Consider the following 18,641-nt stretch of genomic DNA (forward strand, 5'->3'; position numbering starts at 1 on the left):
AATTCTGTAGCCAGAAAACTAAAGGCATCGTTTATTCTGATCCTTGATTTTGTCATTTATCTGAGCACTTGTGCACTGACATCACCCATTTTTCTGCTGGAATGCAATAGATGTTTGTCACCGTCTGTCGCCAAATTGTGTGTATGAGTTTTTTTAAATTTTTTTAAATTTCTTAACCAACCAGTTCCCTTCTACATCGACGACATATCGGATCATGACTGGACAACCAGACCTTGTGTCCCATCTTCTATACTTTTTTTGAAGATAATTTCTTGTAAATATGCCATTGGCATAATCTATGTCTTGTGTGCAAACTTTCTTGAAACCAGACTTACCACAAATGAAATCCTCTGTCTTAATCATTTTTGAATTAGGTGACACTCTTCAATGACTCTGACCATTGTTTGATCCTGGCAGTGAATCCAATATGGTGTGCATATGATCAATAATTTTCATAAGCTTCCTTCTCATTATGAACCACCGCGCGAAGCAAACTATCCGCATTTGGATCAATGCACACAGTTAAAGGCTCGGGGAGCTACAACTTTCAAACATCCCACCATTAGATTGACAAAATAACACTTCAACGTAATCAATTAGTAAATACGATCATGCTGGTACGTAACGATAAATCAATAACAATATAATACATAATACAACCATAATACCACATAAATAATACCATAATAACACAAAAGTATACTTCAAAGACAAAAATACAAAAATACTAGCATAATAAAACTATGATAACACCAATATAACACTACTTACACCAAACATAACACTCTGTTAAAAACACTAATTATATACAACAATAAATAACACATTGATATGTAATACAACCATAATACTACAGTAATAATACCATAATAACACACACACTCTTGAAAGCCTATAATGCATAAATACTACCGTAATACAATCATAATAACACCATAATAAACCCATGATAATACCTAAATAAGACCCAAATGATATCAGAAAAAACAATATCAACCACAATAATACCAGAAAAATAATACCATTGCGACAACTTAAACACAATGATAACACTTACAAATTAACTTAGCAATCAAATAATATAGTAATCACACCAGCTGAGCCCATCAATACTATCATTGGAAGCCATTAATAGCAGCACACAACACAAAGAAAGAACTCTACATGAGGAATACTTCCAGACGCAGCTAATGATCCAAGCTGATCGCCATCATTCTGAGATTCCATCAACATTTCTTGGTCGAATGAGAAATCCATTTAATATGGTGTTAGCACAAGTTGGCACAGAATAAGAACTCTGCCCTACCCGTCGAATACTAACAAACGAGAAAATAAAAAATTCTACATCTATAAGACACCAATAATCTTTGGCGGGATAAAAAATGTCGAAATGTTAGATTTAGCGCGATTTCATAAATCCAAATATACATTTTTTCTGGTTATTGGGCAGAGTTCGGGTCGGATCACGTGTTCTGGTTATTTATCTCCAGTGAGGACCCACCATTACACCATTACACCATTACATCATTACATCATTACATCATTACATCATTACAGGTGTCAATTTTTCATACAAAGTTGGGCAAGTTGGGAATATTTTTGGGCAAGAGTGACATACTGACATTCATTCGCCTAGATCTCCGCGTCCCTATTTCTCCGGCGTCTCCGCCGAAGCCCTTGTCTTCCTCTCCGAACCCATTTCTAAACCCTCGACGGGAGCTTGCCGGCGAAGCGAAGGACCGTGCACTTTCTGTTTGCATAAATCCCGTAGTAAATCCGCTGAATCACGAAAACGGAGGTAAAACGGGATTCAGAAAGCTGTATGATTAATTTTTGTGTTTGAGATCGTTTGGCAGGATGTGGTTTAGATCCTAACTAAATTCTGCGTACAACCTGCTACCAAATCGTCACTGGTTCGTTGTGTGTGGCGTTGTTGATTTTTTCTGGCCTGCATTTTTAGAGATGACACGTGAATGAATCGAACGCAATGGTTGCTTTCGTTTATATGGTTGAAGTTTTTTGACGACGCACATTTTTATTGTTTTCACTTTATATCTTCCAATTCCCGTCAATTCCCTTCACCGCGTTCTGCTCCTTTTGCTCTGATAATTTCTGCCCCTTTTCTATCGCTGATGATGCTAATATATACTGGCGATCACTGCGATCTTTTAAGGACTAAGTACACGATAATTCTGAAAAAAAGAGGAAGAAGATCTAGAATCTGGGCAGTTCATGTTTCAGGGCATCTCCACGCTTTCTTCTCGGAGTTGCTGTATCTCTTCATCGGTGAGGGGCCTGAGGGCGGAAACCTTTGCCATTATCTTGGCCCCTTGATATCGCTCGGATAAGATATGGTCGATCGAGGAGTGTACTGTTGGGCTATGGAATCTTAGGTTCCACCACAAGGTGCCATATGCACCTGCTAATTTTTATTAAAGCACTATTATTCCACTTGCTTCTTTCAGGATTTAATACCACTACATGTTAATCCATAATAAATAATTTCTATTGAAAATACAAATAGATCCATAATATCTTATCACCCAGACATTGAAGATGGCTGAGTTGGCCAACTATTTAACTGAACCTGTTTTTGGAATTCCACCGGAATTAGAAGATTCTTGAGTTGCTCGCCTCACACAGGCATGGCCGTATACCTTTTGCAATAGCTTAAAACTGTGAAAAGGATCTGTTGTGGCGATTAATACAACTTTAAATGACCCATAAAGTATTATATATAAATTGTTTATCCAGTTGTCTACTGTTGTATTTTGCTTTTCAGGAATTTACATGTTGAGATTGGTGGAGTCCGGTCCACTGTTGATTAAGGCAGTAAATTAAATTGTTTCTTAATTTAATTTCTTCCCTTTTCTACAGCTATCTCCCTGTTTGGACCCCGCCAAATCACTTTGGATTTGGGATTCCTGCCTTCAGCAAATTCCACCAGAATTTGCTGAATATGGCCTTCTAAACATGGTTTAATTGAGGCAATTAAAGGAAAGCATGTAATTAACCTTCCAAATTGGCAATCTTCCATGTTGTGGCTTCACGCTGCTTTCAGGCTTACAGGTTGCTTGGAATTAAATGCAACGGCAGAAGAAACAAAGAAAAGTAAGGATTTGCAAAGGCTAGGCACTTTTTCAGAAATCTTCTTCGGCGGTTTTTTTCCCTTCTTCCAGGTTTGCTCACGGGAGAGAGAGAGAGAGAAAAGAGGGGAGAGAGAGAGAGGAGGAGAGGGAAATTCTATTATTGTAATGGTCGAGATGATTGACATGCGTAATCCTCAAGTAATAAAATCCTCTGCAGCTCCGTTGACTTAGGCAAATTGCTGAACCACGTAAATCAAAGAGAGAGGAGGAGAGGGAAATTCTATTATTGTAATCGTCGAGATGATCGACATGCGTAATCCTCAAATAATAAAATCCTCTGCAACTCCGTTGACTTAGGCAAATTGCCGAACCACGTAAATCAGTTTGTGTCGCCTTTTTATGGTGTATTTTTTCGTTCCCGTATTTCGCTTTATCGTCGTTGTTCTTTCCTAACAACTGGTATCAGAGCTTTGGTTCAGATCTAAGGAAGAACGATGGGCAGAGACGAAGTGATGACATCGGGGATCGAGAAATTTAATGACACAGATTTTATTTACTGGAGGATGCAAATAGAAGACTACCTCTATGAGAAGAAACTATATCTTCTGTTATTGGGAAAGAAACCGAAAAAGATGGATGAGACGAATTGAAATCTGTTGTATCGACAAGTTCTGGGGGTTATTCGGTTAACCCTGTCGAGATTGGTTGCTCATAACGTCATCAAGGAGAGAACAACTGTAGATCTCATGGTGGTTTTATCAGATATGTATGAAAAACCATCGACGAATAACAATGTGCATTTGACAAAAAAATTATTCAACTAAAGATGACGGAAGGTGTCTCTGTTGCTCAACACTTGAATGATTTCAATATAATCACAAATAAATTGTCGTCTGTTGAAATTGATTTTGATGATGAGATACACGCACTGATATTGTTGACTTCATTGCCAAATAGCTGGGAATCCACGATAATGTAATTTAGCAGTTCTGCAAGTAAACCCAAACTGAAATATGATAATATTCTTGATTTGATTTTGGTTGATGAAGTGCACATGAAATATTCTAGCGAGACATCGGGTTCGAATTCGACACTGATTGTTGATTCCAGGGAGAGATCATAGGATATAAACTCACACAGAGGAATATCAAAATTAAAGTCTTGTCAGCAGACAACCTGCTGGAATTGTGGCAAGACTGGCAACATAAAAAAGAACTACAGAAATCCTAAGAAGAAGGAGAATAATAGTGCAAATATGATAACTGAAGATATATAAAATGCGCTATTGCTGGCAGTTCACAGTTCTGTTGATGATTGAATACTGGTTTCAGATGCTTCCTTCTATACATCTTCCCACTTGGAGTTAATGTGGAATTATATTGCAGGTAATTTTGGGAATGTATATCTGACTGATGAAAAAGCTCTGGACGTGGTGGGGTGGGAGACGTTGATATTACACTCCCTAACAAAAACAAATACTCTTTGCAAAAGGTCAAATACGTTCCTAAGTTGAAGAAAAACCTCATTTCTGTTGGGCAGCTCAATGAGACTGGTCATTCAGTGTTGTTCTCAGATTGCACCTGAAAGGTTACCAAAGTAGTATTAATACCGACTCAGGGTAAAAAAACTGACACACTATATACAATTACAAGTTTACTCATACGTGGACACATGAAACAGAGGTGCGTTATGGAGAAGCAAAAGAAAATTGGTTTCCTGAAAGGTGACAGAGCGCCAAAGTCAGGAAACCCGAATATTGTACGGACATATGGTGAAGAACTTTAGAGCTATAAAAAAATATTGCAAGATGAGAATTCTAGCAAGTGAGAGTTGACCAAGAAGGAGGAGTGTCAGGAAACCCGAATATTGTACGGACATATGGTGAGGAACTTTAGAGCTATAAAAAAATCTTGCAAGATGAGAATTCTAGCAAGTGAGAGTTGGCCAAGAAGGAGGAGAGGCTTGGGAGTTAATAGAAGTTCTACCAGGGAAGAATACAGTGCAAAACAAGTGAGTGTACCAGGTGAATATTGTGCTTGGTGGCAGTAAGAGGTACAAGACTGAACCTGTTGAAAAGACTTTCAGCTGAGATATGATACTGCTCATGTAGTGGGAGTTGCAAGCAGATTCATGAGTAACCCAGGAAAAAGTTTGGAGGTTCAAAGCTACATTGACGCTGATATGTCAATTAAAGGTGTTTTTCTTGAGAAACTGAATTTGTGTGCAGCTTCAGTTGGCCTTCTGGTATGAAGACCAGAGCTTTGAGTTGTAGAGGTTGAGTAAAGTGGAGGAAGGTGGAGGATATCACGTTTGAGGAAAATGACGATGCAACCATTAGATGGTGCAGTTTGTGTCCCAGGTTCCAAGTGGGAGAATTATTTAGATTGGTGAAGCCCTTTCCACACTTGAGTAAGGCGGTAAATTAAATTGTTTCTTAATTTAATTTATTCCCTTTTCTACAACTATCTCCCTGTTTGGACCACGCCAAATAACTTTGGATATGGGATTCCTGCCTTCAGCAAATTCCACCAGAATTTGCTTAATATGGCCTTCTAAAGATGGTTTAATTGAGGCAATTAAAGGAAAGCATGTAATTAACCTTTCCAATTTGGTAATCTTCCCTATTACGGCTTCACATGGCTTTTAAGCTTACAGGTTGCTTGGAATTAAATGCAACGACAAAAGAAACAAAGAAAAATAAGGATTTGCAAGGGCTAGCCACTTTTTCAGAAATCTTCTTCGGTGGTTTTTTTCCCTTCTTCCAGGTTTGCTCACGCGAGAGAGAGAGAGAAAAGAGGGGAGAGCATACCTGTCGGCACTATTTTTGGTGTGGGGTTTGCCCGTAAGAAGCTGTAGGGCATCGGAAAGTAATAAAATCTTCTGCAGCTCCGTGGACGTAGTCAATTTGCTGAACCACGTAAATATGTGTGTGGCTTTTTCTGGTGTATTTTTCTCGGTCCCGTATTTCGCTTTATTGTCTTTGTTTTTCACAACATTACATACCCAACACACAATTCTTATGTTTTTACACATCTCACTCAGAAACTTTCATATTTACATACACAATACTTTGTTGCTTTAAATCTATGTATATTTCATATTTAAAAGCGGTAATAGTGCTATTTTTAATGTGATATTAAATATTTGAGCGGTATGTGTGTAAATATGACAGTTTAGGTGTTAGATATGCATATAGATTAGATCTGTGTGCTATGTATGTAAATGCCCCTTTTATTTTTTGATTCATGTTTCCAACCAGAAGTAAGTTGCCAATGGATTAGCATGAATAGTGATTATTTGTCTTCATTTTAACACAATGGTCATAATTTCTAGTTTGATATTTCCTTTTATTTTGGGATAATATTAGTAATTTTAATAGAAACTTTGTTATTATTTATGTGTAAATTTGGAATTGGCTTGCTATTCCTAACCGAGTCGCCATTTCAATTATTAGCTTGAAAAATGTTCTAAGCTGATGACTTTGGGCTTTGTGTGGTTCTCTTGAACTGTGATTTGAGCACTCTCAAATTAATAATATTGATATAAATGTAAGACATATAAGCATATTCATTTATTTATGTCCATGTAGATTCATAAAAAATAATGTGTAAATATTTTCTTATTTAATGTTTTGGTATTTTTTTCAAAATGGCTAACCATCTTTTATTTTGATTAATTATTGAATATATATGATAATATTTCATAAAAATTATTATACAGTTGATAATTTCAAGCTAGCCTAAATGTCATATAGCTGCTTTAAAATTGAATCAGTTTGAATTTAGCCAGCTTGACATTTATAGTGAAATGGTTTTAAGGCAAGCTTGAATCATACTTGATTGTACATATTAAGCTTGTGTAGAGTTCTACATTTCTAAACATGACTCATTGGCACCCCTATAGTGGTAGTTAGGAAACTTAACATATTAGTTATGTTTGAATAGTTTTTGTGGGCAACTTTATACATATTTCTACGAGCAAGGACCTATAAGTTTCCTCTAAAATGTTGAATGTAGTAATGCACGAGTTGGAGTTGAATGCAAATTAAAAACTCTAACAACCTCTTAGCATGTCATCAATTTAGAACTTTCTATCAATTTGGTTGAAGACCTAGATTTAAAACTTGTTTCACTTATTTATTTTTTAAATGCCATATTTGGTTATGGGAACTTTGTTCTCTCATTTTCCTAGTTAAATTCAATATTAACATGCAATGGAGAGTCGCTCAACATTGTTTTTTTGGAAGTTGGATATTCATTGGCAACTTGAGTAACCTTTGAAGCTGGGTTTTGCTTAAACTCACAACCCACATGGACGAGTAAGCATCTCTTTTTCATTACTTTATTACGTCTTGTTTTTCCGAACCTACAAATTTATTCTCTAGGTGCTTTATTTAACCATATCATATCACTTCATTATTTCAGAGAGAATATGTTCGATCTTCTTCAACGCTATCGTCGTGATCGTCATGTGCTTCTAAATTTCATTCTATCGGGTAGTTTGATTAAGAAAGTTGTATTGCCGCCTGGCGCTGTGTCCTTGGAGGATGTGGATATAGATCAAGTCAGTGTTGATTATGCTATAAACTGTGTTAGAAAGGGTATTAAAATTTCATTCCTAAAAGCTTGCTAAATTATTTTTTGTGAAATATTTTGACGGCTCTTTGGTGCTTAGGTGAAATACTTGACCTTGCAGAGGCCATTAGAGTTTATCATGACAGCTTCGACTTCCCCTCAACGGTTAGCTTTAACTGAGCTTTTATCTTTTTTTTGGCTGTATAATGTATGTAAATGAATTGCATGAAAGTCACGGCTGCTTAATAAAAAATATTTTATGTTTTTGAAATACTTGGGCTTTGTTTTTTCAACTATTTTCAAATTTAGAAATGACTGGTCTTTTCAAATTGCCATTTTTAGTTTGCTTTTTCTTGTATAACTGCACAGTCGTTGCTCTACAGGAAGATCTATTATGTTGCGGCATCCAATCGGAACCTGTGTGATTTTAGGCTAGCATTTGATTCAATATCAAAATTTGTGGAGACTATTATCCTTGCATTGGTAGGCACAACATTGTCACACGCACTTCTGAATCTTGTTGCACATTTGTATTTTAGGTTTGTTTTGAATTAATTTTTGCATAATTACATAAGGTCATTTTATAGGAATATACATATTTTATATCATTTTAACATAATATTGAATTAAAATTGTATCGGGGCATTCTCAGTTCACAGAGCTGTTTTGAATATTGTTTTAGTTTACTTCGCTTAATTTGTGGACTCTGCAGAAGAGAAACTGATTCTACTAGATGTTAATATGTTAATAAACATACCAGAATACAAACGAGAATCTACATTTCTAGTATATGTGACGCTGGATGTGGTATTGCCTTGACTCCGTGGATCTTGTGATTGATGGGCCCCATTAATCCTTTACTATTTTTTTCCTTATTTTCAGCTACTTTCCTCTTTTTTTTTTCCTTATTTTCAGCTACTTTCCTCTTTTTGTTTTTTTTTTTGTGGTTCTTTCCTATTCTTCTATTTTCCAATTTTATATTTTTCTATGAAGGGACTTTTATATATGCTTTAGCACGGCTGTTTGGTTTTCAGTTTTGGATTTTATGAATTGTGAGGACCTTTCCTCTGTTTTCTGCTCTTTAGAGTGGCGCGCCTTTAGCTTGTCTAGGAACAGAAATTGGATCCTCCTTGCCTTCCACACTTCACCGATTCACTGTTTGCTTTCTGTTTTCAGCCAGGCAGCTGTCACATTCGCCACCATCTGCTGTTCACAGCTGAAAACAGCAGTTGTTCCACTTCTAGCTCGCTGTCCAGCCACTGTCATGCTCCTTTTCATCCGCCATCCATCCTCCCACTCACGTAATCAATTCTAAAACTTCCCTAATGTCTTTTGTTCTGCATCACACCTTCTTGAAGTTCTAGAACTGTGTCAGTATGTCTTTATTTTTTGTGTGAATTTTCTTAGATCATGAGTCCTCCAACACTCTATTCCCTAGCAATTCAGTTTCACATTAGCACATTGATGTTCCATCACTTCTCCAGTTGCCTGAACACCTTCATGGAAAGATGATCCTCTCAGCCAGCAGCGAAACTTTGGTCTGTTTACAAGGCAGGCTGCCTTCATGGAACATGAAGTTTCATGGTTTCTTGCCTTCAGCAATAATTGGTCCCTGCTGTTTCCCTCAACAAAGGGACAGCAATTGGTTTCTGTTTAGCCTAACACCGAGGTATGCTTTCCCCTTTCCTGCTGTAGTCAGCCAGCTCCAAAATTCTCCGTCTTGGCAGCGGGAGATGGAACAATATAAAGAGAAGCACCTTCATGGCTTTTTGTCCTTGTGGGATGGAAAATCCTCAGTTCTCACAGTTTTCAAGCAGAACATGAAAATAAAGTGACTCGGGGCTTACCTGGGGGCTGAACCGATTCAACAGGGGAGGGGGTCGGCTAGCCCTTTTGTTTTGGCTAGCATTGCCACGCATGGGGAGGGGACTTTCGTTGATGCGAGGGCTAGAGGGCTGAACCGGTTCAACCCGTTCCAGCAAGAACCTACAGGTTGGAGGGGCTGAACTGCCACCCCTCCCCCCCTCTCTCTCTCTTTAGGCAGGAATTATTTCCCTCTTTCTTTTCTATTTTCCCGCCTATATATCTATTATAAAAATACATGTTTGAGGTCTTAGGGTTTAGTTTTTGTTAGTTTTTGCTGAGTTTTCTGTGAGGACAGCCTTTGGCTCCCAAGTTTACCCTTTGAGGGCTATATTCAAAGGTGAGAAGGTGCCAGCTATAACTCATCCTAAGGTAATGTTTATCCCCCCTTCCCTCAACCTTGGTCCAGCCGTCAGACCTGCTGTCTTCTCTGTCGAAACTGTTCTGCCGTCAGACTTGCTGCTGTCCTGCCACCGCACAGCCTTCCAGACTCACTCCCTGCTTGTTGCCAAGAACCCCAACCTCCTCTTATTAGCAGCTGCATCTTTCCTCCCGACGTTGCAGTTTAGCTGCCCCATCACCTAAGTCTCTCCTGCTGCTCTGCTGCCACTAATCTCCTATCCCACTGGTCTGTTGTGCCGCTAACGCCTTCAGCCCAGCTAACCCGCTCCTTCCTTCCCTTAATTGCCAATAGCTTTTACTATAATCCTTCCAACCCTCCCAGAATTGACGTCAACTCCTCCGGCCATAGCAGCTAGCCTCTCAACTCCTTGCACATGTTTTCCAATGCTGCCGGAACTCCCTTGTACCCTCCCTTGCCCTCACAACCACCTCCACTTCAACTCCCACCTAATGCTAGCCGCCAGCCATCAGCCACCAACTTCGTCATCGCCTTAGGGTGTCTTTTTATGTTTGTTGCTTATAATTTCATATTTGGAAGAATCCTTGTTGTAACCCTTTTGAATTTCAACAATAATATTTTTATTTTTATTGTGATTTGGGTTAACTTAGTATCATTTGGTATCAGAGCTAGCCAAACATCCTTAGGTTTTCTAACATTTGCCCCAACCCAAGCCACCTCCACTAAAAAAAAAAATCCTACTGCCAAATGCCCTTTCCACTATCACATCCCTAACCCTAATTTTTCCTTTATGATTTTCAAAATTAATAACATTAAACCAATTATTTTTATCCTCTTTCACCTCCTAGCCTTAAACCCTAGTCATAACTCTAAGGGGATGCATGTCCAAGCTACCCGGGAGGAGATGGAAGGAGAGATCCGCCACAACTTCAGCAGAGGCTTGGGATATTGATGATGAAATCCAATGGGAGGCTACCTTCTACTGTGATCAGGAGAGTCGAAGGGGAGAATTAGAGAATCTGAAGATGGAGCGGGTGGCACAACGCAAGTTCCTACCAGTTTACTATAGACAGAGGGTGTAGACTCCTGCTTTAGACTTGGAGAGACTACATCATCGAGCTACCCAATTATCTTACAGGCAGGGTTCAACTCAGGATTTTACAGTCAAAATACACCCAGGAGCACACCTAACACGAGCCCGTCAGAGGAAACACTGATTTAGAGTGGAGAACATGTATGACCAATCCACATCCCGAAATTTGTCACAATTAGGGAGTGTTGCAAGTGCCACGTATTTGGATATGTTGAATCAGAATGCAAAATCAGGGGAGTGATCTGTTTCATTAAGCAGAGTGTTGTTGAAAATGTGGGCAATAACATAGTTGGTTCAAGAAGATAAAGACTTCAGAGAGGATTCATGACGTGCAACCAATGAAAAAGAGATCTTATCGATTTCAGTTGACCCTAGGGGAGGGATTCCAATTTAGGTAATCGTAGCTAGTCTAGAAGGTAGTTATTTAATTTAATGAGCGTTCTTGTAGAGTATGAAATTGTGGTGCCTCGAGCTACCGTTTTGCATGCGTTGAGAGGAACATCAACATGACTAACCTTGGATGTTCAAAAGTTTCATGAGTTTAAGGAGCAGACGTCAGAGACATGGCCACCACAGATAAGAGAAATACAGACTTGCTGCTATATTGCCATTGCCCAAACCTTACAGACTTACTCCCTGCTTGTTGTCGAGAACCCCAACCATTTCCTTACCAACAACCACATCTTTTCTCAGTTCAGATGCCGCAGCATCTACGTCTCTCCCGTCGCTTCTACGTCACTAATCTCCTCTCCCACTGGCCTGTTGTGCCGCTAACACCCTCAACCCACCTAACCTGCTCGTTCTCTCTCTTAATTGCTAACAACTTCCACCATAGTGCCTTCCAACCCTACCGAAATTGATGTCACCTCATCCAACAATAGCAACCGGCCCCTCAACTCCTTTCATCTGTTTTCCAATGCTGCCAAAACTCCCTTCTAACTTTCCCTTGTCCTCACAACCACATCCACTCCGACTTCTATCTGCGGCCAGCCTCCAGCTACCACCCTCGTCATCGCTTTAGTTAGAGTGTATTTTTATGTTATTTGCAGTTTATTTCATGTTTGGAAGAATTGTCGTTGTAGTCCTTTTGAATTTCAACAATTATATTTCTATTTTTATTGTAGATTGGGTTAACTCCGGTATCACCCTCCTTGTTTTATTTCATTAGGGTTAGTTTTTACTGATTTTAGATTGCTAGTTGTCGGCGTTTCTCCCTAGCTAGGGTTGTATCCGAGGACAGGTGGTGTATCCTGCTTCAAAGTGGTGGTTACTCTACAAATCCCTTCTAATACCCATTCCCAGCTCGCTGCCCTCTTCCCTACGCCCCACCTTTTCTGTTTCTGCTGCCCAAACCTTGCCGACACCCCTAACTGCTTGTCGCCAAGTTCTCCTACTTCGCTACATGCTGCCACTAGCCTTTTCTATGCCTACCTACTACCGCCAGACTCCCAGCACCCGACCTGCCGCCACCAATACTCCCTGCACCCCTGCCAGCTACTGCCAACCTCCCCTACACCCTCACCTACTTCCGACATTCCGACTTGCAGCTGCCTCCCCTTCCTGCAACCCTACATGTTGTTGCAATCTCTCAAACCACCCCCACAATTGTTGTCCAGCCAGGGTTCATCTCCTTCGCCCTTGCCTTAAATGCTCGTTTGTGCACAATTGTTGTCCAGCCAGGGTTCATCTCCTTCGCGCCTTAAATGCTCGTTTGTATTATTTTATTTCCAATTTTAAGAATCTTTGTCGTTATTCCTTTGACTTTTCCGCAATAATTCTCGCGTTCAATTTTTTTTGGGTTAAATCCGGTATTACCAACACAAAGAAAAACTGAAATCAGAGAGGAGTGGGAGAGAGGGAGAGAGGGAGAGGTGAAAGAATTCTCTTGGAATGAGAGAATGAATTAGATTGAATGAATACACCAGAGGAGGGTCTATTTATAGCCACACCCCAAAGTATTTGTGTAAACTGAAATTTACACAAATAACCTTCCAATACAATGCAAATAAAAGCGGCTATGCTAATTAGCTAATTGAATTAAAAGACTGATAAAAGGTTCCTTGTCTGCTCTTCCGCTGAACATCTTACCAAATCAATAATAATAATGACATTATTAGCCAGATTTCATCACTATTTGCAGATGTTTAATATTAAAGAAATTGGCCTTAGATTATGGTTGTCCCATTGCTTTATCCATGTTGAAATAAACATTGCAGTTCATACTTTTAATGTCAGGCTTATGTAGGAGGAGCAACATGTGTTTGAGAAGCGTTGATCTAATAACAGATTCACAACTATATGTTCATCGTCATGTTTCTAGTCTTATGTTTATTTCAATTGAGTAGTGATTACTATTTCACTGCTTATTGACTTTCTTGTCATTGTCTTATTAGAGTAACTTTGGATCCACAGAAGAATTCTTTTTGACAACAAATCCAGATGCTTCTGGCTCTGCACCCACACGGGCTCCACCATCGGTTCCTGTCCTCTTGTCTCCTCCAATTTTGACTAATTTAGCAATGTCAGAATCTTTTCATTCTCGACATGAGGAAGAGGAGTTAACCGTAGATGACATTGATGACTTTGAGGACGTGGATGAAGATATTGATAATGTGACGAGCTTAAGGCGAAAATCAAAAGATTTTAGTGACCTAATGTTGGGTTTGCCTTCTTTTTCAACTGGTAAATATAATTTTCATTTGAAATTTTTGTTTCATCGGATGTATTTGCTTTAGGTTTCTTTTACTCTTTCAAATGTAGAAATTGGCTATTGAAATGTATCTTGAATTTCGCCCCCTCATGTTTTATGAGTATTAGAGCGGTTTTAACCCATATACTTTGGCATGATAATTTATTTTTTACTTCCGTCGAATGGTTTAATTTTTTCCTTTGTTTACTTGAATGTTTTTCAGCTCCACAAGATTTTGTTGGTTCAAACTGAAGATGAAAATGGCATAGGGCCATTGTTCTTATATGTAACTTGGTTTCAGGTATAACGGATGATGATCTTCGTGAAAGTGCTTATGAAATTCTAGTAGCTTGTGCTGGTGCTGCAGGGTATATTTCCGAATATTAAACAATGCTTAATGACATGCACTGTTGCTCATGCATTCAAATTATTGAATTAATAATTCTTCAAAAACATGCTTATATTATGCGTGCTATTATTTTTTTGACAAAAGAACCAAAATGCCACTACCCGCTATTTGTGGTGCCCATTTTAGTTCTAAGCTGTGCAAACACCGGTTTATTTACTAAATTATTTTGAATTGGGACCAAAATAGCTTTGCCATCCAAAACTAACAATCATTGAAGTTAATTGCTTAAAAATGAGTTTATCTTAGAAACGTACAATTTCTTATTGATATTTTTTATTAAAACAATTTTTTATTGATTTATTCAAATTGTTTTTTAGAAAAAACAAAATATTAATTTTGTTTGTTCGATATAATAAATATATCTTTCAGGCAAATTTTTTTTGAGTATGTTATTATGATATTGAACTGAATAGAAGTATGTTTTATGGGGAATATGATTGTATCTCATACCTTACATTCAATGATACTATTAGAATGAATTGTCCTTGGAGCTTAGCAGAAAGTTAGAAAGTTTCATGTTTTTTACCCTCTATATGAGAATTGCTTCTAACTTTCTCTGTTTGTCGATAGTTTTTCTAAATGAGTTATTAGAATTAAGCTTTTTGAAGTAACTCACTAACTTGAACTAAGTATTTAGTATCATTTTGATTGCAAATTAGGTAAATTTTGCATGTAGGGTAATCATTATGGATTCTAATTTGGTCCTTGAATATTGAACTATTAATTTAACCACTTGTTGAAACCAAAGATCAAACACCTATGGAAAGCATTGGCAATTGGACTTGCAAATTGTGGTGATGAAAAGTTTTAGATGCAGGCGAATTATTAATTCTGTATTTCATGTAATGAAGATGAAGGTAATTTATGATAGAAAAACAAGTTCTTAAGCATATGTTTCCGGCAAATTGATACCAATTTTGACACTACCTACTAAGAAAGCATATAAACAGCTGAAACAAAAAAGAAAAAACATTCTTCAAAACAGAAACAGCTGAAACAAAAAAGAAAAAACATTCTTCAAGCACTCTATACCAATTGTGAAGATCATACATACAAAACAGGTATTTGTCTCTGTAGTTTTTTATCATTGCAAAAGCAATAAAACAAATAAGTAGCTGCATATTGCTGTCCAAAGGAATGTAAAAATATTGATGTTATAGTTGAATTTTCATCTCTTATGGCTTGTTCATTTGGCCCTTTTTTAGATTTATAGCTGTATACCTTTATAGATAGGAATATCTAATTAGATTCACCTATCAAACCCCAAAGTAACCTTTAAAGTAGAAAATATAGGGTCTTACAATTGGCCCTTTATTTGGAGATCCTTGTGTGCACATTTGCAATAATGGCTCGGATTCTGATTGATTCTCTATTTGAAGGTTAATTTAATCTCGTATATCATCTTTAAAAAATTAAAAAAAAAAGATATAAATGTTAAATTAAATCCATAGAGATCTTTTAATTATAATACTCACCATTTCTGTCCGAATAATTGAATCCTATTTGTCACTAAACAATTTCATTTGTGATACTTAACGTTCAGGTTTTTGGTCAATTTAATAGGTCTCACACATTGAATCTCATTTTCTTATGTCTTTTCTTACTACGAGTGCCGTTATTATTCCAATTCTGGTTATACTTACCGCAATGTAGTGACTCTACTTAACTTTCTTTGCTTGAAATTTACCTGTTGATCAACAGGAGCCTTTCTTCACATATTAGGTGGACTGCCATGAATTGATTTTTTTTAAGTTGGTGGCAATGATAGTAACTCTTATATTATGCTTTGGAATCATTATCAAGCGTAATGTTATATTTATAAGTTATCCTGTAAGTTTTCACAAAGTGGCGGGTCAACTTATTCTTGACAATCATATATAATCATATGCATTACATCACAAACATGTACACAAGATAATTTATTTAACTGACATGTTTACATGATTTAGACTCCAAATTCAAGAATAAACTCTTTTTGCTTATCCAAATTGAAGGTGAATGATATCGGAGTTAACACAAACCACGACACAAACGACAAATTTTATTGCTGATTTTCAAAGGAGTATATGGACGATGCTACAACAACAATAGCACCACACAAATATTGATAATGCAACTTGTAGAAATAATAAAGAAATAAATAAATAATAGAAGACTGAAACTGCCCTCTTGAGCAGGTGCGGTAGATCCGGTAAGTGGAAGAGGATTCGGGGAGGAGCTTGAAGGGAGGTGATTGGTCGGAGGATGTGAAGGCGGCCAACAGAAGGCGAGAGCGGCTCCGACAGAGGGTCGGCAGAATGGCGAGGGCTGGTGCGGAGGCATAGCAGTCGCAGGTGGACGCGACTGAACCTACAGCCGCACCCGCACAGGGGAGGAGTCGCGCGGTTGTCATGTGCATAAATGGGCTATTGGGATCTTAGGGCGGCTGGGGCGAGCAGGAGAGGTGAACAACGACTCGTCTGTGTGGAGGAAAGACGCTGGCAGGACCTACGGGCGATTGCGGTGACCAGGAGAATAAAGTAGTGGCTCGTCTGTGTGGAGGAAGGGCATTGGCAAAAGTTGCGAGCAACTGGGGTTGAGCAAAGAGGTGGGTGGTTAGTGGCCTTTCTGTGCGGGAGTGGGGCGCTGGTAGGGCCTGCTGTCGTCTGAGAAGAGTAGGCGAGATTGGCTCACCCGGGGGCGGCTATTGAAGGATGGAAGTGATGAAACATGGATAACACCACCTTAGACGAGGTATAGCTGATGCTTCGCTGCTGTTGGATATAGGCCTTAGCGTCGCACCTGAAATCAGGGATGGATAAAAAACTGTTTAACAGTCAACATACAACAGTTATAAATAAATTGGAAGTACAGACCAGGCTAGGTAAGTAGGTAAAATAGGCAAGGATTAAAGAAGAGTGAACGAGGAAGACATGAATTTGAATTGCAGCCCAAGTGGGAAGGGGAGAAATTAGGGGAGGAGCTAGAGAGGGGCGGAAGAACATGAGATGGAGAGGTGCGGAAAGAACATGAGATGGAGAGGTGCGGAAACTTCCACCCTAGATGGTTTTGGCCGGTAGCCTTCCTGCTGGACCGGTCATGCTTGCGCCGGCCTGAACCCTGAGTCTGCGTCAGTGAACTTGTGTTAATTTCAAAGATTAATATATTTTTGTCAAGGAAAACCAAAAATTATTCCCAACTCTTAGTTTTGCTTCATCCCTATTTATGTTCCATTGGATTTATTGTCGTCAATCCCCTGCACGTGCGTTGTTCTGATTGCACCTTTGAAAAATCTTACCAACCTATTGATTATCTGAAATAAGTAAATAAAAAAAAAAAACAAAGTATTGCATGGAAAAGATTGGGTTTGATTTGGTTTGCTCCTTGGTCGAGACCTCATGTAGCCGCTCTACGCCTCTAGCCTAATTCGTAGAGTTTTGGTCTGCATGGGTATGCTCTAGGTAATCTTTGTTCTAATTCTCTTAAACTTGTAGACTATCATTGTTCCGTAATGATTGTGCCTACAGACCATCATTCCCGACTTTTCCAGTCGACCTCACAACATGATATCTTTTGTGCTTCCTTCTTGCGTCTAGGGCCTAATCAGATAAAGTTGAGGTTCATTTTAAGATTGTAATAGCTAATAAAGATTTATTAGCAATAAAGCTAAAATGCCCAAAATACCCTAAATCTATGCCTCCATTGTCACATTTGCTAATTCCATAACATTGTTATGAAATTTAACAAACAATTTGGACTGAAACTATTTTGGTCATTATTTGAATTGTCTAGGGGGCTTAATCAGGCCTTATATAATACAGAGTGGGACTAAAATGGTCCCCTACAGTCAGAGGATTATTTTGGTTCTTTTCTCATGATTTTCTATTCTATTTCTGGCATTTGATATCTGCTTTTGTCTTCTGCTAATGCAGTGGTTTGATAGTGCCATATAATGAAAAAAAGAAAGAGTCAAAGAAAACCAGATTGATGAAGAAACTTGCTCGCAGTAAGATCGATAGTGTTGCATCCCATTCACAACAAGCTCATGGGTTGGTTGGTTTGCTGGAAGTTATGCGTGCTCAGCTTGAGGAATGTTGCTTTCCCGTTGCCCTCACTTTATTCATATATTTTCCAACTGAATACTTCTTGAATTCTTGGCTAATTTACCAGCAGCAGCTATCATTATCACAATCTTCATTCATTCAATATTTGAATTACCTTGAAATGTTTCATAGTATCGATGAAATTTAAAACCGACTGCCAACTAAATACCAACTATCCTTCATATTAAAGCTGGGGTTGTGCTATAAAGTTTTTTTTATATGAGCTTGATGTACTCAAGCTCAATATCTTATGGTCTCTTGTCAACACTCATGTGGCAATGATTGATTTTCCAACCACGATGTAAGATGACAAGGGAACATGAGATATTGAGCTGGAGTTTGATGCATAGAAAAAGCCAAGTCAGAAGCCATACTTCAAGTTGGCGCAGTTTCTTTAGGTAAATATCCTGTTTAAACTTGAATATTCTTAATTGTTGCAGATTATAATTGCTTTTCTGCTACATTAATTTTATTACTTTAA

At 38.3% G+C, this 18,641-nt stretch overlaps 1 protein-coding gene across 1 annotated transcript in view; it reads left to right on the forward strand.

Moving 5' to 3' along the window:
* The first annotated feature begins 1,595 nt into the window (after window positions 1–1,595).
* Window positions 1,596–18,641, forward strand: part of LOC110026657 — a 102,598-nt gene continuing 85,552 nt past the window's right edge. Inside the window, exons 1-7 of the mRNA XM_020727683.1 lie at window positions 1,596–1,798; window positions 7,281–7,407; window positions 7,514–7,689; window positions 7,764–7,828; window positions 13,374–13,662; window positions 13,971–14,037; window positions 17,990–18,146. Coding sequence (XP_020583342.1) covers window positions 7,400–7,407; window positions 7,514–7,689; window positions 7,764–7,828; window positions 13,374–13,662; window positions 13,971–14,037; window positions 17,990–18,146 — 762 coding nt within the window. The 5' untranslated portion in view covers window positions 1,596–1,798; window positions 7,281–7,399. The remainder of the gene's footprint in view (window positions 1,799–7,280; window positions 7,408–7,513; window positions 7,690–7,763; window positions 7,829–13,373; window positions 13,663–13,970; window positions 14,038–17,989; window positions 18,147–18,641) is intronic.

This window comes from Phalaenopsis equestris, unplaced genomic scaffold (genome assembly GCF_001263595.1).
Source record: "Phalaenopsis equestris unplaced genomic scaffold, ASM126359v1 Scaffold000392, whole genome shotgun sequence".
Taxonomy (NCBI): domain Eukaryota; kingdom Viridiplantae; phylum Streptophyta; class Magnoliopsida; order Asparagales; family Orchidaceae; genus Phalaenopsis; species Phalaenopsis equestris.